We start from the raw sequence: 26,756 nt of genomic DNA, 5'->3' as shown, positions 1-26,756 counted from the left end.
ACTTCCTGTCCTTCAGGTAACATTCCATCCTGCCTCACAGCATCAAGCCCCATGGAAGATTTAATCATATCTCTATAATTCCCAAGCACATTCCCAGTTGGATACTGAACCAGCTCAGCTTTAACAACAGGGTTTGGTGCAAAGAACATAAGAATATAAGAAATAGGAGCAGGAGTAGGCCATTTGGCCCCTCGAGCCTGCTCCGCCATTCAATAAGATCATAGTTGATGTGATCTTGGCCTCAACTCCACTTCCCTGCCCGCTCCCCATAACCCTCGACTCCCCTACAGTTCAAAAATCTTTCTATCTCCACATTAAATGTATTCAATGACCCAGCCTCCACAGCTCTCTGGGGTAGAGAATTCCAAAGATTCATCACCCTCTGAGAGAAGAAATTCCTCCTCATCTCCATTTTAAATGGGCGACCCCTTATTCTGAAACTATGCCTCCTAGTTCTGGATTCCCCCACGAGGGGAAACATCCTCTCTGCATCTACCCTGTTAAGCCCCCTCAGAATCTTACATACTGCAATAAGATCACCTCTCATTCTTCTAAACTCCAATGAGTATTGGCCCAACCTGCTCAAAGTTTCCTCATAAGACAACCCCTTCATCTCAGGAATCAACTTTGTGACCCTTCTCAGAACCAATGGCAGACAGAAGTTTCATCATGCACAATGACGAGCTGACATTTGTGAGGAGCCAGGCTTGGCAGAGCAGGGTGGTGTCACCCATTGGAACTCTCACTGCCTCCACATCCTTTGCCCTGAGAAACCTGCACACCAGTAACTTACTGGTGTCCAGGTCAAAAGAGCTGTTGAAGTGATGGCCAGGCTGGACTTGTGGCTTGGAAAACACCCGAAATTTAAAATTGGACCTCTTTAAAAAGGGGGCTGATTAACAGGGACCGGTGTCCAATGAAACTGGGCCTACCAGCTGCTCATGCACACGGCATCTAAGCATTGCATCTTCCCATCTCCTCACCCGGTCAAGTACCCAAAAAGTGTAGAAAGTATTGAAGTAACTTAACCTTGTCCTGACCCACATACTTTGGTGGGCTTAGGAATGCGGGTCATTATATGGTAGCAGAGTGGCAGTTTTGGTCTCAATATAATTTCATATCAGATGGATTTGATTCTGGCATTGCTTTCTTATACTTTCTAAATAAATCAGACAATTGATAATATATAGATATGTACTACGCTGTAATTACTAGCTTCAAATGAACTAGAAGGCTTTTGACAAGGTCCCACACAAAAGATTAGTGTGCAAAATTAAAGCACATGGTATTGGAGGTAATGTATTGCCGTGGATAGAGAACTGGTTGGCAGACAGGAAGCAGAGAGTCGGAATAAACTGGTCCTTTTCAGAATGGCAGGCAGTGACCAGTGGAGTGTCGCAGGGTTCAATGCTGGGACCCCAGCTATTTACAATATACATCAATGATTTAGATGAAGGAATTGAGAGTAATATCTCCAAGTTTGCAAATGACACTAAGCTGGGTGGCGGTGTGAGCTGTGAGGAGGATGCTAAGAGGCTGCAGGGTGACTTGGACAGGTTAGGTGAGTGGGCAAATGCATGGCAGATGCAGTATAATGTGGATAAATGTGAGATTATCCACTTTGGTGGCAAAAACAGGAAGACAGAATATTATCTGAATGGTGACATGTTAGGAAAAGGGAAAGTGCAACGGGACCTGGGTGTCATGGTACATCAGTCATTGAAGTTTGGCATGCAGGTACAGCAGGCGGTGAAGAAGGCAAATGGCATGTTGGCCTTCATAGCTAGAGGATTTGAGTAAAGGAGCAGGGAGGTCTTACTGCAGTTATACAGAGCCTTGGTGAGGCCTCACCTGGAATATTGTGTTCAGTTTTGGTCTCCTAATCTAAGGAAGGACGTTCTTGCTATTGAGGGTGTGCAGCGAAGGTTCACCAGACTGATTCCCGGGATGGCAGGACTGACATATGAGGAGAGACTGGATCAACTGGGCTTGTATCCACTGGAGTTTAGAAGAATGAGAGGGGATCTCATAGAAACATATAAACTTCTGATGGGATTGGACAGGTTAGACGTAGGAAGAATGTTCCCGTTGCTGGGGAGTTCCAGAACCAGAGGTCACAATCTAAGAATAAAGGGTAAGCCATTTAGGGCTGAGATGAGGAAAAACTTCTTCACTCAGAGAGTGGTTAACCTGTGGAATTCTCTACCGCAGAAAGTTGTTGAGGCCAGTTCGTTAGATATATTCAAAAGGGTTAGATATGGCCCTTACGGCCAAAGGGATCAAGAGGTATGGAGAGAAAGCAGGAAAGGGGTACTGAGGTTGAATGATCAGCCATGATCTTATTGAATGGCGGCGCAGGCTCGAGGGGCCGAATGGCCTGCTCCTGCACCTAATTTCTATGTTTCTATGGGCCCAAGTTTCGAGCCGCGCCTAGAACGGTGCAGTCCCGACCTAGATGCCCGTTTTTCGCGCCACAAAGTGCACCTAAAAAAACCCTCCAGATTCTCTAGCTCCCTGCAGGTCCTCTGGCCCTCGGCGCAGCGCAGCAGGAGCTGTGGGGGGGTGGAGCCAGGTCCCTGCGCTGAAAACAGTGCCGGGACCTCTGCACATGCGCGCTACAGTGGGCACGCAAGTGCAGTAGCTCCAGGCGCCCAAAACTGTGTGGGAGGGGCCGAAGCACGCAGCCCCTAGCCCTGGCCCAATGGCCTCACTGGGGCTGCGTGAATAAGGCTCCTCCCAAGGCCAGCTCCTGCTTCCTCCCGACCCGACTCCCGCTTCCCGCCTCCGGACCGGACCCGACACCGACCTGACTCCCGCTCCCCGCACCCCCCCCCGGCCCCTGGACCCGACCCGACCCCCCGGACTGGACCCGACCCGACTCCCGCTCCCCCCCCGCCCCCAGACTGGACCTGACACCGACCCCGACCCGACTCCCGCTCCCCCCCCGCCCCCGGACTGGATCCGACCTGACCTCCCTCCCCCCGACCTGACCTCCCTCTCCCTCACTCCCCCCGACCCGAACCGAACCGACCTCCCTCCCACCACCCCCCAGACCCGTGCTCCCCCCGACCCGACCCAACGCCACCTACCTGTAAATCTGGTGCTGGAAGTCTCGGGCCGGCCCGTTCAGCCTCCCTCCCCCTTCTCCTTTCCCCCCCCAATCTCCTTCCCCCCCCCCAATCTCCTTCCTCCCCCTGCCATCTCCTTCCCCCCCCAATCTCCTTCCTCTCCCCCCCCATCTCCTTCCCCCCGCCATCTCCCCTTCTCCCCCCTCCCCTCCCTCCCCCTTCTCCCCCATCCCTCCCCCTCTCTCCCTCTACCCCCCCTCCCCTCGCTGTCAGAAACACAGACACTGACAGACAGAGAATGAGAGACACACACAGACAGACAGAGAGATAGAGACACTGACAGAGACACACTGGGGGAGGGGGGCATCCCAGCACGCTGTTGGAGGGCTCCCGGTGCCGGTAAGTAGAAAATGTTTTATTTATTGATAAAAAAAAAATGATTTCTTATTAATTTTTTTGATTGATTTATTGGTTGATTTATTGATGTATTTATTATTTATTATTGATGATGGCTCTTTATTTGTAAAACTGAAGTGTTTAATGTTTGTAAACTTCCCTTTAAACCCCCCCCCACCCATTCCCTACACCTGATTTGTAACCTACGCCTGATTTTCTAAAGTGTAGACAAGGTTTTTTCGAGCGTACAAAAATCTTCACTTACTCCATTCTAAGTTAGTTTGGAGTAAGTTTTCACTGACGAAACTTTGAAAACAGGTGTAAGTGGCCGGACACGCCCCCTTTTGAAAAAAAAATTCTGTTCCAAAGTGAAACTGTTCTAACTGACTAGAACTGGAGCAAACTAAATGACGAGAATTCTGATTTCTAAGATACTCCGTTCTACACCAGTTGCTCCTAAAAATCAGGAGCAAATATGTTTCTAGTTCTGTTCCACAAGAATAAAATTCCTAGAGAAGCAACCGACGGAAATAAAAAGCTTATCTAAGTTATTACTTTATAAAGTGGCAGTGTACCACATACTGCCACAGCATAAATCAAAGGCACTGAACCACACTGATACTAATCAAGGTACGGCAGATGCACTTATTTATCTGCTGTAGTAGCAGCATTTGTTTACTGTAGATTTACAGGGACGAGGTCATCATCATCATCATCATAGGTAGTCCCTCGAAATCGAAGAAGACTTGTTTCCACTTCAAAAGTGAGTTAGTTCTAGAATTACAGTCTCTGTCGCAGGTGGGACAGATAGTCATTGGAGGAAAGGGTGGGTGGGGAGTCTGGTTTGCTGCACGCTCCTTCCGCTGCCTGTGCTTGTTTTCTGCATGTTCTCGGTGACGAGACTCGAGGTGCTCAGCGCCCTCCCGGATGCTGTTCCTCCAATTAGGGCGGTCTTTGGCCAGGGACTCCCAGGTGTCGGTGGGGATGTTGCACTTTATCAAGGAGGCTTTGAGGGTGTCCTTGAAACGTTTCCTCTGCCCACTTGGGGATCGCCTGTCATGTAGGAGTTCTGAGTAGAGTGCTTGCTTTGGGAGTCTTGTGTCCAGCATGCAAACAATGTGGCCACCCAATGGAGCTGGTCGAGTGTGGTCAGTGCTTCTAGGCACAGGAATAGCAATAGATCTACTTACTATGGGCAAGGTATGTAGATTCAGAGCGATTTAATGAAAATCATACACAAGCCTGGAGCAGAATGAGACCATGACCCTTGAACCATTTTCCACGAGAGAAGTGCTATTGAGTTTATACATATTTTATAAACTGGACAGATATGAACAGAAATACAAGGTGAAAGACATCCCTACCTCTGACACCTTCGCTTACGTCGCTGTAGCTGTCATACTGCGTGAAATCTGTGGACTGCGGCTAACAAAGTAAGAGAAAAATGCAATCAGTCTGTAAAGGTTTTTAGGTCAGTGATTTAGTCTATAGATGTCTTAACAGAATATTGTACTCTAACAGTTATTATAGATTTATTACTACATCACTGTGCTCTACCATAAATGCATAGTACTAGTAGTTGGACCAGTGTTGTCCATAAATTAGCCACTAGTCACTGGTGACTAATTGCATTTGTGATTAATAAATAAAAAATAGTAATAGACACCATTGTTGGGTATGTGATCATGTTTGCACAGCATTTGTGTGCGTACTTTCAGTTTTTTTGTGAACGTTGGAGGCTAGCATCGCGAGAGCAGTGGCACGGGAGTACACAGGGCAGTGGCAGCGACTGGGAGTAGCGGCAGAACGTTGGAGGCTAGCATCGCGAGAGGAGCAGCGCGAGAGTACACAGGGGGGCGGCAGTGACTGGGAGCAGCGGCAGAACGTCGGAGGCTAGCTGGTGCAGGTGCAGGGGCCGAAGGTAAAACAAAGAAGTAGAAAGAAATCGAAGGGTGACGTTACAGCCAAGCGGATAAGTGATTGGTGAGTATTTAATCTTTTTTTCTTTTATTTATTTCCTTATCAGTAGGTAACCTTTGACATTAATGCCAAATTAAGTTAATCTAAGGGTTAACTCATGGCAGGAGAGCCCAGACCCGTGTCATGCTCCTCCTGTGCTATGTGGGATGCCAGGGACGCTTCCGGTGTCCCTGACGACTATATGTGCAGGAAGTGCATCCTGCTGCAGCTCCTGACAGACCGCATTGCAGCACTGGAGCCACGCATGGATTCACTTTAGAACATTCGCGATGCTGAGGATGTCGTGAATAGCATGTTTCGTGAGTTGGTCACACTGCAGGCAAAGGTTACTCAGACAGATAAGGAATGGCTGACTATCAGGGAGAGCAGTGGAAGGAAGGTAGTGCAGGGGTCCCCTGCGGTCATCTCCCTCCAAAACAGATACACCGCCTTGGGTGCTGTTGGGGAGATGACTCATCAGGGGAGGGCAGCAGCAGCCAAGTTCATGGCACCATGGGTGGCTCTGCTGCACAGGAGAGCAGGAAAAAGAGTGGGAGAGCTATAGTGGTAGGGGATTCTTTTGTAAGGGGACTACATAGGCGTTTCTGCGGCCACAATCGAGATTCCAGGATGGTATGTTGCCTCCCTTGTGCAAGGGTCAAGGATGTCTCGGAGCTGCTGCAGGACATTTTGGAAGGGGAGAGTGAACAGCCAGTTGTCGTGGTGCATAGAGGTACCAACGATATAGATAAAAAATGGGATGAGGTCCTACAAGCTGAATTTAGGGAGCTAGGAGTTAAATTAAAAAGCAGGACCTCAAAGGTAGTAATCTCAGGATTGCTACCAGTGCCACGTGCTAGTCAGAGTAGGAATTGCAGGATAGCTGAGATGAATACATGGCTTGAGGAGTGGTGCAGGAGGGAGGGATTCAAATTCCTGTGACATTGGAACCGGTTCTGGGTGAGGTGGGGCCAGTACAAACCAGATGGTCTGCACCTGGGCAGGGCCGGAACCAATGTCCTAGGAGGAGTGTTTACTAGTGCTGTTGGGGAAGGGTTAAACTAATATGACAGGGGAATGGGAACCTATGCAGGGAGACAGAGGGAAGTAAAATGGGGGCAGAAGCAAAAGATAGAAAGAAGAAAAGTAAAAGTGGAGGGCAGAGAAATCCAAGGCAAAAATCAAAAAGGGTCACATTACAGCAAAAGTCTAAAGGGACAAAGTGTGTTAGAAAGACAAGCCTGAAGGCTCTGTGCCTCAATGCGAGGAGTATTCATAAGGTGTATGAATTAACTGCGCAGGCAGCTATTAACGAACATGATATAATTGGGATTACGGAGACATGCCTCCAGGGTGACCAAGGTTGGGAACTCAACATCCAGGGGTATTCAACATTCAGGAAGGATAGACAGAAAGCAAAATGAGGTGGGTAGCGTTGCTGGTTAAAGAGGTAATTGTAAGGAAGGACATTAGCTTCGATGATGTGGAATCTGTTTGGGTAGAGCTGCGGAATACCAAAGGGCAGAAAACGCTAGTGGAAGTTGTGTACAGACCACCAAACAGTAGTTGGGGACAGCATCAATCAAGAAATTAGGGATGCGTGCAATAAAGGTACAGCAGTTATCATGGGCAACTTTAATCTACATATAGATTGGGCTAACCAACCTGGTAGCAATACGGTGGAGGAGGATTGCTGGAGTGTATCAGGGATTGTTTTCTAGACCAACATGTCGAGGAACCAACTAGAGGACTGGCCATCCTAGACTGGGTGATGTGTAACAAGAAAGGACTAATTAGCAATCTTGTTGTGCAAGGCCCCTTGGGGAAGAGTGACCATAATATATAGAATTCTTAATTAAGATGGAGAGTGACACAGTTAATTCAGAGACTACAGTCCTGAACTTAAGGAAAGGTAACTTCGTTGGTATGAGACATGAATTGGCTAGAATAGACTGGCGAATTATATTTAAAGGGTTGGCGGTGGATAGGCAATGGCAAACATTTAAAGATCACATGGATGAACTTCAACAATTGTACATCCCTGTCTGGAGTAAAACTAAAATGGGGAAGGTGGCTCAGCCGTGGCTAACAAGGGAAATTAGGGATAGTGTTAAATCCAAGGAAGAGGCATATAAATTGGCCAGAAAAAGCAGGAAACCTGAGGACTGGGAGAATTTTATAATTCAGCAGAGGAGGACAAAGAGTTTAATTCGGAGGGGGAAAATAGATTATGAGAGGAAACTTGCTGGGAACATAAAAACTGACTGCAAAAGCTTCTATAGATATGTGAAGAGAAAAAGATTAGTGAAGACAAACGTAGGTCTCTTGCATTTATAATGGGGAACAAAGAAATGATAGACCAATTGAACAAATACTTTGGTTCTGTCTTCACGAAGGAAGACACAAATAACCTTCCGGAAATACTAGGGGACCAAGCGTCTAGTGAGAAGGAGGAACTGAAGGAAATCCTTATTAGTCAGGAAATTGTGTTAGGGAAATTGATGGGATTGAAGGCCGATAAATCCCCAGGGCCTGATGTTCTGCATCCCAGAGTACTTAAGGAAATGGCCCTAGAAATAGTGGATGCATTGGTGATTATTTTCCAACAGTCTATCGATTCTGGATCAGTTCCTACGGACTGGAGGGTAGCTAATGTAATACTACTTTTTAAAAAGGGGGGGGGAAAGAGAGAAAATGGGGAATTATAGACCGGTTAGCCTGACATCAGAAGTGGGGAAAATGTTGCAATCAATTATTAAAGATGAAATAGCAGTGCATTTGGAAAGCAGTGACAGGATCGGTCCAAGTCAGCATGGATTTATGAAAGGGAAATCATGCTTGACAAATCTTCTAGAATTTTTTGAGGATGTAACTAGTAGAGTGAACAAGGGAGAACCAGTGGATGTGGTGTATTTGGACTTTCAAAAGGCTTTTGACAAGGTCCCACACGAGATTGGTGTGCAAAATTAAAACACATAGTATTGGGGGTTTTGTATTGACGTGGATAGAGAATTGGTTGGCAGACAGGAAGCAGAGAATCGGGATAAACGGGTCCTTTTCAGAATTGCAGCAGTGACTAGTGGGGTGCTGCAGGGCTCAGTGTTGGGACCCCAGCTATTTACAATATACATCAATTATTTAGATGAAGGATTTGAGAGTAATATCTCCAAGTTTGCAGATATCACTAAGCTGGGTGGCGGTGTGAGCTGTGAGGAGGATGCTAAGAGGCTGCAGGGTGGCTTGGACAGGTTAGGTGAGTGGGCAAATGCATGGCAGATGCACTATAATGTGGATAAATGTGGGGCAAAAACATGAAGGCAGAATATTATCTGAATGGTGACAGGTTAGGAAAAGGGGAGGTGCAATGAGATCTGGGTATTATGGTACATCAGTCATTAAAGGTTGGCATGCAGGTGCAGCAGGCGGTGAAGAAGGCAAATGGCATGTTGGCCTTCATAGCTAGGGGATTTAAGTATAGGAGCAGGGAGGTCTTACTGCAGTTGTACAGGGCCTTGGTGAGGCCACACCTGGAATATTGTGTACAGTTTTGGTCTCCTAATCTGAGGAAGGACATTCTTGCTATTGAGGGAGTGCAGCGAAGGTTCACCAGACTGATTCCCGGGATGGCAGGACTGACATATGAGGAGAGACTGGATCGACTGGGTCTTTATACACTGGAGTTTAGAAGAATGAGAGGGGATCTCATAGAAACATATAAAATTCTGACAGGACTGGACAGGTTAGATGCAGGAAGAATGTTCCCGATGTTTGGGGAGTCCAGAACCGGGGTCACAGTCTAAGGATAAGGGGTAAGCCATTTAGGACCGAGATGAAGAGAAACTTCTTTACTCAGAGAGTTGTTAACCTGTGGAATTCCCTACTGCAGAGAGTTGTTGATGCCAGTTTGTTAGATATATTCAAGAGGGAGTTAGCTATGGCCCTTACGGCTAAAGGGATCAAGGGGTATGGAGAGAAAGCAGGAAAGGGGTACTGAGGTAAGTGATCAGCCATGATCTTATTGAATGGTGGTGCAGGCTCGAAGAGTCGAATGGCCTACTTCTGCATCTATTTTCTATGTTTTGTCTTTCTATTTGTTGGTGAAATGATCGGATGAAAAGCAGCATGAGTGAGTGCTTTTTTACTGTTGTGCGTGCTTTACTTGTTTCGTTATTGCTTTTTGATTATCTGCTGGAATGGTGTGTAACATGGGTGAAATCGCTGGATGTCAGCATCATGAAATCACCAGCAATTTTGTATGTACAGGGGAGCTGGGGTCAGCTAGACCAATTGTCATAACCGCTGTAGGCCAACAGAAAACAAGCCCATCCAATCACAAGCAGCTTCAACAGAGCTTGTGATGTCAAAGGGCAAGCAGCATCCAACCACATTCTGGTTGGAGGGAGGGGCAGGTCTAACGCAGCATGTTGTGCGAGTCACCATTCTCAGCAATCAGTGATGAAAGTCAAAGTACTGCTCGCAACTGCTGAACAAAAATCTAGAAGGCACTAAGATATGCTGTATCTGATGAATTCATGTCAGAATTCCAAACTTTGGTGAAAGAGAAGAGTTTTGCACTGAATGGTTACGTGTATTCTGTGTTCGACATTTTCTACTAGAATTCATGCATGTGGCTAAAAAATATCAACAACTTGTATTTATATAGCGCCTTTAACGTAGTAAAATATCCCAAGGCACTTCACAGGAGTATTATAAGTCAAAAAATTTGACACCGAGCCACATAAGGAGACATTAGGACAGGTGACCAAAAGCTTGGTCAAAGAGGGAGGTTTTAAGGAGCATCTTAAAGGATGAAAGATAGGTGGAGAGATAGAGAGGTTTAGGGAAGGAATTCCAGAGCTTGGGGTCTAGGCAACAGAAGGTACGGCCACTAATAGTTGAGCGATTATAATCAGGGATGCTCAAAAGGGCAGAATTAGAGGAGTGCAGATATCTTGGGGGGTTGTGGGTTTTGGATGACCTCAAGTTTACGTAGGGTAGAATGTGGGAGGTCAGCCAGGTGTGCTTTGGAATAGTCAAGTCTAGAGGTAACAAAGGCATGGATGAGGGTTTCAGCAGTGGATGAGTTGAGGCAAGGGCGGAGACATGCGATGCTACGGAGATGGAAATAGGTGGTCTTAGTTATGCCGCACCTGTGACTAGTCAACGATTTCTATTGAACAACACCGAATTAGACATATGTCCAGTGCATTCTTAGCAGCATTGCTCACATGCATGAATACAATATGTCACAACTTGATCATACAATTTAGCTTTAATAGCTTATGAAGTTATAGCATACCAAATTAAAAAAATAATTCCCATTCAAACAGTAATATTTCAGGCTATTGTCAAATGTAGAGCTCCTCGATTAGCTCTAATTTACTTGAATTCAAAATTGAAACACATCTCAATATTTTTATTCTTAGTCTAAGATTTAAAATTTCCAAACACTTAATGGCCTGTTTTTAACGTAATGTGCCTGCCAACAACAGGGCAGGTTCAGGCCAGATACCCAATTTACAGCTTGTCCAACTTTATGCTCCAGTGACTGCAACAAAGCCGATGATCCGGCAGGGTGTAAATAGGGCATCCAACCTGAAACTTCCCCATTCTCGCCAGGTACATTAGGTTAAAATCCAGGCTAACCTTCATTTACAATAAATGTACAAAGCATTTTACACTCTACCCAAGGATAAAGCACTGCAATTATTGTTGACGTGTGATGTGACATCAATACATTAACGTTAATGTTTTCAGTAATCCACTTAATCCTTTAATTATGTATTCATAGTCTTGAGGTTTACTCATTCTGACACAAGTAACTTGAATGTGCTCATATCATGGGTTTTCTTATTATATGTAATTTATTTCACGGTGTCAGTTAAATAATTCATCATCATCATAGGCAGTCCCTCGAAATGAGGATGACTTGATTCCACGCCAAAAAGGGATGAGTCCACAGGTGTTTCAATGAAGGACCTAATATTCCAAGTCCCGAACTCCATATTGAAAGGTGGAAGATGCCTGTGCATGGATTTTTTTAATGTGTGGTGGCCGTTGCACACCAGCCACCACACAGTCTTGACAGAGCTAGGTCTTGGTCCAGTGGCAAGGATTAACCAAGACGACTAGAGACCAGCCCTGCTGCACGGACCTAGTGCGCACACATCGCAGTGTGAGCTGGCCCGTGCTGCCCCTGGACCCTCGTCTCTTCTGGGCCCTGAACTCACGCCTTTCCTGGGTCCTGATCACGTCCCTCTACGAACTCTCGCCGCATCTCCAGCCCGACCTCGCCGCTCCTTCGCCCTGACCTCCCTGCTCCAGCTGTACCTGCCCGCACACCAATCAGCGACCTAGATTTGGGTCACGTCAAACCCAGTCGCCCTCTTCATAACCACCGCCCTCCTGCAGCAGCACGCGCTGCTCCCTGCAGTGTATGCCGCCGCACGTTGCTCCTTCTATTGGCCCCGGCCTGCTGATGGTCTTGCAGGTTGGGATCGCGCCAATTTAATAATTAACGTTTGATTGGGAAACATCTCATCAAATTCATTTGTTCATCCCTCTAACACATTACTTTCCTTCAGATGTACAGCCGTTCTCTCTTGCTCAATTCCCTTCAACACTGAAGCTCTTTGCTTGAAAAGGAGGGCTAATCTCGGTCCACGTTTAATGTGCTATAAACGATTGTCATTCCTTAACTATCTGGAAATAGGAGTGGTACATGTGTGCATCCTAGCGACACGGAGGACAGGGTAGCTCACAAACCCCTGGCAATGCTGCTTTTAGTCAGTCACCAGGAGACACACAACTGCAGCTTGTTGGAGACTCGACATAAACTTTCCTTAACCTTTCATGCTGAGACTGAAAATTTAGCAGTCGTGTATCAAACTAGTCTCCCACCACTCCATGCCACCAAGATTACCATATGTTGGACTTTGTTAAGGACCATGCCATTTGAGGACAAAACATTAGTGTTCAAGAGCCAGTTGAATATTTGATTGCTTTATTTTCTTTACACACTGTGACAACATTTTACTAACTGTGGCAAATTGTAGTCATGCATTGACCTGAGGGACAAGTAGGATTTTTCTTTAAATGCACAAAGCCGTGACTGGGGTAGTCTTCTGCGCAAGATAGGCTTCATTTCCACGTGGCAGATAAGAAGCAGACAGTGATGTGAACCTAGCAGCTATAATGGGACGGGGCCAACCCCGAACTGTTCATTTGGACGTACTTATTTCAAGAATTCAACTTAGGACTTCATTTGTTTTTCTTACAATTTGGGTGAATTTTTGTGCTCATAAAAAGCAAGGAATGCTCACATTTGAGAAAAAAAAGGTTAACATTCCACGCATGCTTCTCCCAGTATCAAACATTCCCCCCAAAATCTGCCATAACCCAAAACCCAGAAGACTCTCCTGAACGCACTGGGGAATTTTTTCCGCTTCTTAATTTAACTATCGTTGTGGCCCCTCTGAGTGAGACTAGCAATTAATACCAAATTAGGGACAGTTTGATATGTTGGGACTGTGCCAACACATTTCCCACAGTAGCCTGACAGTGAGAGGATTTCCATCCCATTGATCTATGCTGCATTCAAACACAGGTCCCAGAATTGACAGGGCAGTGTGCTGATTAAGTGTACCACTAATTGCTCTTTTTTTTGATTTCTTAGCAATAAATTAGAATAAAAGATGACTCTTCACTACCCAAAACCTTTATGCAATGCATAGGCTCAAATGCATAAGCTTCAAAATTATAACGTTCCTGTGAATCCAAATTCTACAAATTGAGTAGCTCACTCTATAACATATATTGGCCCACTACAGAAAATGCTCAACATGTCTTTTACCTGTGGAGTAGTTGTGATATCGCAATGATTTTTTTTCAAACACTCTAATAAGTTGTTTTATGAACAGCAATAGTATGTGCACAAATCACCGCAAGCTTAATTTTTATAAAATTTGACAGGTAATTACGAATTTAAGACATGCTTCTGACAACCCAATGCCAACTATCCCAAGCTGGTACATATGAACCTCCAGAGTTAGGGGTTACAATCTTAAAGGTAAAGGAAAGGTGAAGGAAATGGTTCAGTCAGAAACAAGGAATGCCAGCTGATATCATTTCTGCCTTGCCATTTACACAGAGTGCTGTGCATGCTGGTCTTGTCTTACCCTGTGTAGCCCATTTCTTCCGTAACCAGGGAGGGAGGAAGTTTTGGAGGCAGAGGCATGCAGGGCTGAAGGGGGAAAGGTAAAATCTACATTAGAATCTCAAAAGGTCAACAGGGCGGCAACAAAAACAATACATTTAAGCTAATTCTCCACATCAATAACTCTAGAGCAGCATTCCAATTTTCAAGTAAAGGAAATGGATGATTAAATATGGAAATATTTTAAATGACAGTAATAGCAATAATGCAGCATTTTGTACTATATATGGATGCAGATAGAGATCGAAGATGAATTTTCTCTGAGAAGTGAATGCTTTGTATCATAGTGAAGCTTATTTAAAGCTTACTCCTACATTACATACATTAGAAATAGGAGCAGGAGTAGGCCATTTGGCCCCTCGAGCCTGCTCCGTCATTCAATAAGATCATGGCTGATCTGATCTTGGCCTCAACTTCACTTCCCTGCCCGCTCCCCATAACCTTTGACTCCCTTATCTTTCAAAAATTACAACAGTGACTACACTTCAAAAGTACTTCACTGGCTGTAAAACGCTTTGGGACGTCTGGTGGTTGTGAAAAATGCTATATAATTGCAAGTCTTTCTTTTCTTTCTTACTCCCCACAGTTTTATGTAGGAATCATAATATCATTAATTAGTTGGAGTTATAGGGCTTTGCCTTCAGATTGAAAGATTTGTAAAGTGTCTTCCAGAAACTTCCATTTAGCTTAGGTAAGTGTTACTTTTACAAATTATTTGGCACAGTAATAGGCAAAATGTGGGTGGAGAATCTGTCAGAATCAGATGGCACCTGGGCCTGGCCTGGACCAGCACACAATTTTTCACCCCACTTTGAAGCAAGCACCCATTCCCCTCGTGGGAGAATCTAGAACTAGGGGGCATAGTTTCAGAATAAGGTGTTGCCCATTTAAAACGAAGATGAGGAGGAATTTTTTCTCTCAGAGGGTCGTAAATCTTTGGAATTCTCTACCCCAGAGCTGTGGATGTTGGGTCATTGAATATATTCAAGGTGGAGATTGATAGATTTTTGAACTAAAGGCCGGGGGGGGGGGGGGGGGGGAGGTCAAGGGTTATGGGGAGCGGGCAGGGGGCAGGGAAGGGGAGTTGAGGCCAAGATCAGATCAGCCATGATCTTATTGAATGGCGGAGCAGGCTCGAGGGGCCAAATGGCCTACTCCTGCTCCTATTTCTTATGTTCTTATCCTAGACAGTAGTCCTATCCATCACTTGCCCACTACATTTAACTTAGCTGAGCCTGGAAAAACTGCCGGGTTCAGTAGAGGTCAGGTGCTTGCAAAACAATGCACCACCTGACTTATACCGAGGCAATAGGAGGACAGGAAAATTGACCAAATAATATTTTCAGTGTAATCACTGTCGATTTCCTATAATAAAAACATGGCGGGCCAGTTAAACATGGGACAATGTACAGCCAAAACAAACCGAGTTGAGACAGAAGAGGACATGGAATCCTAGAGGAGCAAACATCACCAAAACAATACCTACCACTAAAGAACAAATGAAGATGCCCTCTAAAACATTTTTACTGAGCTGGCTTGGGTATTAAAAGTCCTTCCTTCAAAAGGTAAATTATCTAATGATTACCTTAAAAGTAGATTCTATTCCTGGGGTCCAATGCTCCAACTCTGAAAGATTTCTGCTTAGTTCCCATGCTAACAGTAAACTAGTTTGGAGGGTGGATAGAAATTCAATGGAAATCTTTTGAAGATTGGGCTGAAGCATGAATCTTCGGTATTAAAGAATTCTGTTCCTTATTAATCACAGTGTCCTTTCCCCCCTGCTGCTACTGTTTATTTCCATTAGAGTACACCACATATAATCTAAAGGCAGAATTGAAGTTAGTCCTGCCATCTTATGATTGTACTGTTATATATAAAAAAATACACTTGCCTTTTGGCTAGCAGCATCAATTTCTTTAGTGAGGGGATAATTTTCATTGTAATTAGATTCAGGGATTGCAGGCTTAAACCAATAAACTAAAGCATGCAGTGATTGCATTATATTAAACTGAACAGAGAAAACACACCTGAGAGCAGTCTGAGTGCCTGCTTTTTTAATCAAAGGCTTTTTATTAGAATTAGAGGCTTAACACTTTGGATTTCCTTCAGTGGCATTGTAATGCTTCATAAAAGCCTTTTACCAGATCTCACGGAGTCATGTGGGGATTACCCATCACAACAACAGTCTCAGAAAATTCTTAATTATCAGTGATTTTCAAAAAGGCAATATGGATGTGTTCAAGAAGATTAGTATTTAGGAAAGTAATGTTAGATGTTAATGATTGCTAGTACGTTAGATATTCTCAACCTAGCCCACAAAGCCTTAGGGAAGCTTTAATTTATGCACTGAATGTCAGCAGACACAAAGAACAAGTTGCTAAGTGCATGGCTAAGTGCAGAATAGCACAACTTTTTTCAGACCTTCTCACACCTTGTCAAAAGGCTGGACAGACAACCTGCTCCCAAAGTTCCTGTCAGTGCTACTGTTCCAGAGAGTGGCTTGGGGTGATTCACCCTCTGCCTCAGTGTCTTCTTGTGCAATGTGGCTTGCCTTCACTTTGATGTCTCCTCCTGACAGACTGGGATAGATCATCACTTCATTGAAAACAGCACAAAGCCCATCCACACTGGAGTTTTTTTCTAACATGGAGCTAACATTTTTCAGCAGTGGCTCACTGATTATAAATGGCCATTTTTAACATTGGGAAATTCTGTTACTGGCTGCTACAACCTCTTTAAATTAACTTCTAATAATGTCTCTGCAACTAATCAAAAGATCCTAACAGTCCACATACTTTTTGTGTGTTGAACGATATCTAACTAAAAATATTCCACAAAGTGTTTTATATAGACCAAATTGCTTGGAACTACATAAAACATCATAATATGAAGTATATAAAACACAAAAACAGTTGTAAATCCAGCTGTGCAGAGGCTCATGCCAAATAATTAATAATTGATAAAGAAGCCATTCATCTCACAAGTTTAATGAAAGAATTAGATTCTTACATGCATTCCCTTGTGAATCATAACGATGTCTGAATTGAGGGTCGGCAGAGAGAGTGTGAGAGGCTAAGCGAGCTTGCTTCTCCTTTTCCAGCTCTTCCTTCAGGATCAGCTTCCCAAGGCCTGACTGGATCTATACAATTACAGTAGATAATTACAGAAATAAAGAAACCAATATTTCTGAATAGCAACGGATGTAGCTTCAGTAAGTAGGAGTTACTGTGCTGAGTTTAGTTATACACTGCTTGATTTTCCCTGTGGACAATGTCCCCTTTTGAACATAATTTACTTTGAACTGTTTCAACAAGCAGAGTACAAACATGAGCAGTGGTATGTTGTGGGTAGGAATACAAGACAAACAATTCTATTTTGATTAAGAATCCATTTCCTTTCTATTAACCCAAGCAATACCGAAGGAGAACATTAGCAATTTTGGTTGGTTGCAGTCTGTGTGAAGTGGTCTGTCTTGTTAGATTCTCAATTTTACTGGGGGATTCTTAAATAAAAGGGGGGGAAAAAAGAAAGACTTGCATTTATATAGCGTCTTTCACAACCTCAGGACATCCCAAAGCGCTTTACAGCCAAAGAAGTACATTTGAGGTGCAGCAACTGTTGTAATGTAGGAAACGCGGCAGCCAATTTGCGCAAAAAGTCCCACAAACAGCAATGTGATAAATAACCAGATCATCTGTTTTAGGTGTTGGTTGAGGGATCAATGATGAACTGGACACCTGGAGAATTCCCCAGCTCTTCTTTGAACAGTGCCACGGGATCTTTTATGTCCACCCGAGAGGACATACAGGGGCTGTACAGTGCTTGAGGGCATCCTGAGGTTTACTAGTACATTTTCATTAAAAATACATTGATGGCATCACAGAGATGATGCAAAAAATATTAAATTGAACCACAGGAAGGGAGAAATGCTACTGACAGCAGATTGTTTAAAGAAAAATAAATAGATAAACCAAAAAATTCAAAAATACATATAAATCTGAAAGGTGTTCTTGAACAGAAATTAATAGGCTTAATATGCACTATCTGACAAATTGAAGGTAGGCTGAAAGTCAGACAGAATTGCCTGAGCCTTCTTTTTACATCAGCTTAATACCAATGGACAAGACAAGACACACACACTAATTAGTAATACTGCACCAGTCACAAAGCAGTAGAGTGGATGTTATAGCGTGTCATTTCCTTGTTTCTTCAACCTCGTCAATGTTATGAATGGTAAATCTAGGAGATAAAAATACCATTCTTTTAACAGCACATTCTAACAGCTCTAGCTACCACGAGTCGGTCATACTTTGCTGAGTTGCTCCTCCTGGAGTCGTCTACGTCGGAGTCTTTCCTCATCCTCTTCTTCTTGCTCAGTCCCTCTCCTCCTGTCTGTTCCTGGTAGTCACAAAATACAGCTTGAGAGGTTTGTGATAATATATATTGACAGGGAGGCAGGCTTTGTACAGGTTAAAAAATAAAGAGGGACAAAGTCCACAATCATCTTGATGGCTTAGCCGCAATTGAGAAGATCCCTTGAGAGGACTATTTGGCCAGATTTTAGAGAGGAACTAGATCATGGGATTTTAATAACTATTTCTCCCCAAAAAGATATACAGGGGGCGATTTTTGTCTGGTGCATTAATCAGGCAGCTGGCAGGCATTGTGATCGCGCCACCCAATTGCGATTGTTGCACCCATGAGAGGGCCGAGCCATCTTGGTGGTTGGGTCTCATTACCATGCAGCCAGGGAGCTGCGTGCTAAACAGGCTCTCTGAGGCAGCATGCTAGTCAGGAAGGGCATGCAATCAGGAAACACAGAGCCCGACAGCAGGCCGGAGTATTTTTGTGGGGCCCAAAAGGAGAAGGAGTCTCTCCTCCTGTTGTCACAAGAATAAAAGTAGAGAAGAAAATTGGCCCATTCTTGGAGCTAAAATTGGCAGTGGTCCCTTTAAGGACCACTGTTTCCGCTGCTCAATGCCAGGGTCTAATGGACAAGACATGTGCGGGCATGCCTACCCATTAATCCATGAAGACTGGATCAAGGTCCTACGATGGGTGTGAGACCACAATTTAAACAAAGCTTCTGTCTGATCCAGGTGAGAGCACTGGCTACCCATGAATAGTCTCATGCTCGCCTCGGGCAGCCAATGAGCACACTTGTGTTTTATAACATTTTTGTTTGCCTACCACTAGTTTTCCAGCATAAAAAGGGAAGTAGACATATCAGAATCACCCACACAGTGACCCTAATTTAAGGAACAAACACCCTTTATGATCCAAAATACACTAAACCCAAACAAACATACCTGGAAGTGTCTTGCGTTTTCCTGATTTCTTCAGGGCTTCAAAATTAGGTGCAAAAATCCCCAAGGAATTCATAACCCCCACCTGCATCCCCCCAACCAAAATAAAACTCAACATGCTATTTAGTGGCATGTGCAGTTAGAATATGGTTTGTGATGAATTTGCAATTGACTCACCAAAACACCTCTCACCGTGCCGAATTACTGTACTTTAGCTGATGCACTGGTTTGATGCCAGTGTGTGTCAGGATGAGTAAAATACAATATTCTCAGGTGTGTAAAGAGCATTGAGTAACAATGCTGGGTGTCCACTGAGCAAACCGTTTGTTAATGAAGATGGAAAAAAAGTAAAACACAATTTCTACAGTTGCAGAACACATCTGAAACAGTTCATGAATTTGGAGAAAGGCTGGGTCGCAGAAACCCACCTTTTCCCGACCATAACTTGGCTTCAAAAGTCTGAGCTAAAATCTAAAATAGTATTGTTTTAGTCAGTACTAAAGACCCAGTAAAGAGTTGGGGCCCAAGATAAAACATGGCTTGTGTTTTATATAAACTTCACCAGTCTCTTTTTCCGACCACATTAATCAGACTGGAGAGACACTGCTGTCATATTTTATGAAGGAAATCAGTGGTTTGAAGGAAGTTGGGAAAAACTGTTAAACTCCTCCAAAAAAAAAAGAAAAACAAAGTACATTGACATGTGAAACATTACATTCGGTCAATTTACTGGCACCAGACAGACTCACGGAGATGGTGATGTACAGAAGCAGTCAACCAGAATGTTGAAAACTTTTGGAAGAAAAACTTTGGGGACTGTACACTATATGGAAGATCAATTTTTTGCAGACATTAATTGATTTAAGTTCCAATATTAAAAACCTTTAAATCAATTCACACTGCAGACCATCTAAATATTTGCAGATAACTGAAAACTTCTATTATGATAATGAGAAATCTGAGATGCTTCTACTTTTAGAATGATCTGTTTGTAACAGTATTCCTGATGGGAGTTTCAACAAGTAAGGAGAACCACCAAAAGGACATTAGAGGAAGGAAGGCTGGCCCTCAAAATGATCTATTTAAAAGGGCAGTGTTATCACAGAGAAACACTGTTTGACAAAGCTTATTTTTTCATAAATGCCAAGACAGATAAGTCAGAAGAACATAATTTTAAATGTAATGACACTAAATGCAAATGATGCATTCCAATATGAATTATATTATTGCATCATTTGTACATAAATGAAAAATAGATCTATCACGCATTGCTTTATGAACAGAATGCCCCTTTAAGTCAGGTGTTTAAGAAAGGGTTGAGAGCAATGCGACATCCTGCAATGCTCACTGATCTCGGGAGGCTTACAATGAACTGCTGAACACTGTGTCTCAGTGCTTCAGCTCACCTGGCCCTGCACCAATATAAACAGTCAAAAGCAACCCTCCCAATGACCGTCCACCTCCTGCATTTACAAGAAAATGCAGTTTACTCCTTGAATTGAGATATGCCATTCCAACCAGAAAATCCCACCTCGTTGCACTGCGGGAACTGATTTGAGGTGTGGTTGTTGGGTCTCATGCCACTGTGAAGTGATCAGCTTAATCACAATGGTACCTGGCCAATGCAATTGTAGAGTTTTTGATCAAGAGCACTGCATACAAGCCTTTAGAATACAAGGTCCAGCTAAACTGTTAATTTTATTAAAAATCCGTTCATGGGATGTGGGCATCCCTGGCAAGGCCAGCATTTATTGCCCATCCCTAATTGCCCTTGAGAAGGTGGTGGTGAGCTTCCTTCTTGAACCGCTGCAGTTCATGTGGTGAAGGTGCACCCACAGTGCTGTTAGGGAGGGAGTCCCAGGATTCTGACCCAGCGACGATGAAGGAACGGTGATATATTTCCAAGTCAGGATGGTGTGTGACTTGGAGGGGAACGTGGAGGTAATGGTGTTCCCACGCGCCTGCTGCCTTTGTCCTTCTAGGTGGTAGAGGTCGCGGGTTTGGGAGATGCTGCCGAAGAAGCGTTGGTGAGTTGCTGCAGTGCATCTTGTAGATGGCAGACACTGCAGCCATGGTGCGGCGGTGATGGAGGAAGTGAATGGGGTGCCAATCAAGCAGGCTGCTTTGTCCTGGATGGTGTCGAGCTTCTTGAATGTTGGACTATTGGACAACTATAGCTGCTGGAACGTCGACTCCCATCTCGAGAGAAAGCAATCTGAGTTCCAAAGCTGCTCGTCACTTATATTCACTGTCTTATTTCAGAGAGCTGACCGAGCTGTTAAATAGAGTGCCAAATGAGAGAAGGGCTGCCATTGTCTGATTCAGCCTGCAGGATAATTAAGAGTGGCACTTTCCGTGAAGAACATTTCTGCCTACTCCTTGCGATAGACATCTACTTCAGCTAGTCAGTTCCAATGAAAGCCAGTTAAATAAGAATTGAAATGGTGCTGCACTATAGTCGCCACCTTCCACCTGCACAATATGACTTCACGACATATGACAATGTATCAATGAAAATGCTGGTCTCAACAGAAAACCCTGTTTGCTAAGTCATGTGAATTAAGATTCGTTACTTTTTTTATTTAGAGTACATCTTTTAAATTTTTTTTAGCATTTTCAAAAAAAAAAAGAGAAATTTAAAAATGCTGGAAAAGTCAACTTTAAGATTTTAGTTTTGGCAAGGTTATCCTGACAAACTTACATTATTATCTTTGACCTGAGAAAACAGAAAGTTTAAAAAAAGAATTAATGAACTGCAAGGCCCATTTGCCAGGTTTTTATCATACCTATGGTGCCCGGACCTGGCCAGTAGTCAGTCTCCACCTCAGAGGTTTGATCGGGATCTGGAGCCTGGGCGGCTGGGAACTTGGATGATTTGATGATTTCCACGCCTGTCTTGAGTTGTGCTGCCATTGCAGCTGCATCTAGAGTGGCAACCAGGGGGAACCCAGCATGTGTTACTGAAGTAGACTGGGGTTTCCTACCAGCCTGATGAAGGCTTCCAGTACCCTCCGCTAATCAGTGTAGTGTTAGTGAAAATTCTTCATCACAAATAAAAATCATATTTCTTTGGCATAAAGTTACCAGACTGCTTTTGCGACTTAATCATCATATTAAATATTTTATAATAAGTTAGTTGTAATAGAAAATATGATAAGCTATTATGGAAAGAACATGTAGCCCATTTAAGGTAAAATTTATATGAGACCTCATAACGTAGGACCTGCTGTTCAGTGAATAATGTGTGGCTTATATATTAGATTTAGAAGTAGTCCTAACACTGCTGCCTGCAAGCCTACAGTTAACACATGATTTACAAACTCCATCTTAATTTACTTGAACATAGCCATTAATTTTGTACAGTGTAATGTGTAGAATTCTTTAAAAAGAAATTGTTTATAAAAAGCACAATAATGATTACTTTAAGATGTTGGCTAGTGTGAAGGCATTATTCATTTAAGAGAAAACCCCCAGGGTCCCAATGAGGAGATACATTCGAAGGGAATGCAGATTGGAAAATCAATGATACAGTGTTGCAGCCCTATCTCCAATTCACAGTATCTTTGAACATGCTTCCTCATTGGGGGTGCAGGATCAATGAGCTTACCTGTTAATGTAAGTGCACTCATTTAGTCGAACAAAAAACAATGAACCACCTCTGAAAGACGTTGCTTATATCTTATTATGTCCACTCCATCATGCTATTTTATTCGTCCATTTTGACTAACATCTTATTCCTGCCAGGCCTGGCAATCCCTCTGCTCTCTGAACTCCATTGACTTGCCTAGTCCTGATGGCATCTGTCCATGTGTTCTCTAGATCTGTGCCTCTGCATTTACCCTATCTTCTTCTAGTTCAATTCCTTGTTCTTAGAAATGTGCTTATATTCACCTATTACAAAGAAGGGTGATCGTCCTTAACCTTCTAACTACCACCCAATTGCCCTTGCAACAGTATGATGGAAACTGTTGCAAATTGCCAAATTACCCATCAGCTTGAAAATTCTGGCCTAATCAATAAACGGCAATATGGTTTATAACATAGCTGTTCTGTTGGTGATCTTGTTGACAAATATATGGCTGCAGAATTGTGTTCTTGAACAATTTGGACCGTTCCAAAACTTCTGACAAGATCTGGCTCAGTGCCATTCTGAAAAGTTACTGCTACTTGCCCTTGTACCAAAGCTATGTTTCTGGCTATCTAATGTTAAATTCTCCAACCCCAAACTCCCAGCAGGGAATCACACTTGTGGGTTGGAGGCAAGGCTGCAGTGCTGACTATCCAACCACACTTCCTTTGAGTCAGCTCTCTGCAGGTAGAGTACCGGATTGGTGAATTTACCCTTTCGTTTACTCTGAAATTTCTCGATCTGTGCTGCAGTTGGTGGCTTATTTCCTGATGCTTTCCCAATAACTCAGGGGCTCTTCCCTACATCAGCACTTTGTTGAAATCAAGACTCATTGGAGTCTCCAAATCTAACTCAATCTTTCCCAGGACATCAAAACTGTGGAATCCATACTTCCCTCAGTATTTCTTTCCAGTTACAACCTTCAGGCTTCAAATCCCCCTCATCACTACTTGCTGATTTACTTCATCTTTGTTTTCAGCCTTAGTGGTGTCCTTGGTTTCCATTTTTTTTTTTAATTGTCTTGTCAGCCAATTTCAGAACTAACCAAAGCTGTAGCTCAGTGATTAATGAGGAGTTCTTCTGGTCATGAGTAACAGTCAAAAGGCTTCTGTGTTTAATCTAACCGTGAGGTGTAACAATGCTGCTATCTTACGCTTGGAGCACATGTGGTGTTGTTTAGAGCAACTATTTTTATTTGAATTAGTTCAAAATAATAATTTTTTTTAAACTTCTACTTGCATACTTAGTAAAAGTCAAAGTGCTTTCCTGCAGCAGTATCTGAACTGCTGGTTAAAGAGGAGATTAATGCAATAGTTAGGAAAGACATTAGCTTGGATGATGTGGAATCTATATGGGTAGAGCTGCAGAACACCAAAGGGCAAAAAACGTTAGTAGGAGTTGTGTACAGACCTCCAAACAGTAATATGGATGTTGGGGAGGGCATCAAACAGGAAATTAGGGGTGCATGCAATAAAGGTGTAGCAGTTATAATGGGTGACTTTAATATGCACATAGATTGGGCTAGCCAAACTGGAAGCAATACGGTGGAGGAGGATTTCCTGGAGTGCATAAGGGATGGTTTTCTAGACCAATATGTTGAGGAACCAACTAGGGGGGAGGCCATCTTAGACTGGGTGTTGTGTAATGAGAGAGGATTAATTAGCAATCTCATTGTGCGAGGCCCCTTGGGGAAGAGTGACCATAATATGGTGGAATTCTGCATTAGGATGGAGAATGAAACAGTAAATTCAGAGACCATGGTCCAGAACTTAAAGAAGGGTAACTTTGAAGGTATGAGGCGTGAATTGGCTAGGATAGATTGGCGAATGATACTTAGGGGGTTGACTGTGGATGGGCAATGGCAGACATTTAGAGACCGCATGGATGAATTACAACAATTGTACATTCCTGTCTGGCGTAAAAATAAAAAAGGGAAGGTGGCTCAACCGTGGCTATCTAGGGAAATCAGGGATAGTATTAAAGCCAAGGAAGTGGCATACAAATTGGCCAGAAATAGCAGCGAACCTGGGGACTGGGAGAAATTTATAACTCAGCAGAGGAGGACAAAGGGTTTGATTAGGGCAGGGAAAAACGAGAAGAAGCTTGCAGGGAACATTAAGGCGGATTGCAAAAGTTTCTATAGGTATGAAAAGAGAAAAAGGTTAGTAAAGACAAACATAGTTCCCCTGCAGTCAGAATCAGGGGAAGTCATAACGGGGAACAAAGAAATGGCAGACCAATTGAACAAGTACTTTGGTTTGGTATTCACTAAGGAGGATACAAACAACCTTCCGAATATAAAAGGGGTCAGAGGGTCTAGTAAGGAGGGGGAACTGAGGGAAATCTTTATTAGTCGGGAAATTGTGTTGGGGAAATTGATGGGATTGAAGGCCGATAAATCCTCAGGGCCTGATGGACTGCATCCCAGAGTACTTAAGGAGGTGGCCTTGGAAATAGCGGATGCATTGACAGTCATTTTCCAACATTCCATTGACTCTGGATCAGTTCCTATCGAGTGGAGGGTAGCCAATGTAACCCCACTTTTTAAAAAAGGAGGGAGAGAGAAAGCAGGGAATTATAGACCGGTCAGCCTGACCTCAGTAGTGGGTAAAATGATGGAATCAATTATTAAGGATGTCATAGCAGTGCATCTGGAAAATGGTGACATGATAGGTCCAAGTCAGCATGGATTTGTAAAAGGGAAATCATGCTTGACAAATCTTCTGGAATTTTTTGAGGATGTTTCCAGTAAAGTGGACAAAGGAGAACCAGTTGATGTGGTATATTTGGACTTTCAGAAGGCTTTCGACAAGGTCCCACACAAGAGATTAATGTGCAAAGTTAAAGCACATGGGATTGGGGGTAGTGTGCTGACGTGGATTGAGAACTGGTTGTCAGACAGGAAGCAAAGAGTAGGAGTAAACGGGTACTTTTCAGAATGGCAGGCAGTGACTAGTGGGGTGCTGCAAGGTTCTGTGCTGGGGCCCCAGCTGTTTACATTGTATATTAATGATTTAGACGAGGGGATTAAATGCATTATCTCCAAATTTGCGGATGACACTAAGTTGGGTGGCAGTGTGAGCTGCGAGGAGGATGCTATGAGGCTGCAGAGTGACTTGGATAGGTTAGGTGAGTGGGCAAATGAATGGCAGATGAAGTATAATGTGGATAAATGTGAGGTTATCCACTTTGGTGGTAAAAACAGAGAGACAGACTATTATCTGAATGGTGACAGATTAGGAAAAGGGAAGGTGCAACGAGACCTGGGTGTCATGGTACGTCAGTCGTTGAAGGTTAGCATGCAGGTACAGCAGGCGGTTAAGAAAGCAAATGGCATGTTGGCCTTCATAGCGAGGGGATTTGAATACATAGAAACATAGAAACATAGAAAATAGGTGCAGGAGTAGGCCATTCGGCCCTTCTAGCCTGCACCGCCATTCAATGAGTTCATGGCTGAACATTCAACTTCAGTACCCCATTCTTGCTTTCTCGCCATACCCCTTGATCCCCCTAGCAGTAAGGACCTCATCTAACTCCTTTTTGAATATATTTAGTGAATTGGCCTCAACAACTTTCTGTGGTAGAGAATTCCACAGGTTCACCACTCTCTGGGTGAAGAAGTTCCTCCGCATCTCGGTCCTAAATGGCTTACCCCTTATCCTTAGACTGTGACCCCTGGTTCTGGACTTCCCCAACATTGGGAACATTCTTACTGCATCTAACCTGTCTAACCCCGTCAGAATTTTATATGTTTCTATGAGGTCCCCTCTCATTCTTCTGAACTCCAGTGAATACAAGCCCAGTTGATCCAGTCTTTCTTGATAGGTCAGTCCCGCCATCCCGGGAATCAGTCTGGTGAACCTTCGCTGCACTCCCTCAATAGCAAGAATGTCCTTCCTCAGGTTAGGAGACCAAAACTGTACACAATACTCCAGGTGTGGCCTCACCAAGGCCCTGTACAACTGTAGCAACACCTCCCTGCCCCTGTACTCAAATCCCCTTGCTATGAAGGCCAACATGCCATTTGCTTTCTTAACCGCCTGCTGCACCTGCATGCCAACCTTCAATGACTGATGTACCATGACACCCAGGTCTCTTTGCACCTCCCCTTTTCCTAATCTGTCACCATTCAGATAATAGTCTGTCTCTCTGTTTTTACCACCAAAGTGGATAACCTCACATTT

General features: G+C 43.8%; 1 protein-coding gene across 9 annotated transcripts in view; it reads right to left on the bottom strand.

Moving 5' to 3' along the window:
• ablim1b (actin binding LIM protein 1b) overlaps positions 1–26,756 on the bottom strand; it is a 569,062-nt gene that overhangs the window by 7,414 nt on the left and 534,892 nt on the right. For 6 of the 9 annotated variants that reach the window (XM_070876584.1, XM_070876581.1, XM_070876585.1 and 3 more), the window contains 5 exons: positions 21,731–21,868; positions 17,948–18,036; positions 16,648–16,777; positions 13,601–13,665; positions 4,829–4,889 (listed from right to left, as the gene is read on the bottom strand). In XM_070876584.1, coding sequence (XP_070732685.1) covers positions 4,829–4,889; positions 13,601–13,665; positions 16,648–16,777; positions 17,948–18,036; positions 21,731–21,868 — 483 coding nt within the window. Of the gene's footprint in view, positions 1–4,820; positions 4,890–13,600; positions 13,666–16,647; positions 16,778–17,947; positions 18,037–21,730; positions 21,869–26,756 lie in introns of all 9 variants that reach the window. The other 3 variants (XM_070876586.1, XM_070876587.1, XM_070876589.1) reach the window with 2 other exon arrangements.

Source organism: Pristiophorus japonicus, chromosome 3 (assembly GCF_044704955.1).
Source record: "Pristiophorus japonicus isolate sPriJap1 chromosome 3, sPriJap1.hap1, whole genome shotgun sequence".
Taxonomy (NCBI): domain Eukaryota; kingdom Metazoa; phylum Chordata; class Chondrichthyes; family Pristiophoridae; genus Pristiophorus; species Pristiophorus japonicus.
This window is presented reverse-complemented; position numbering and strand designations above follow the sequence as displayed.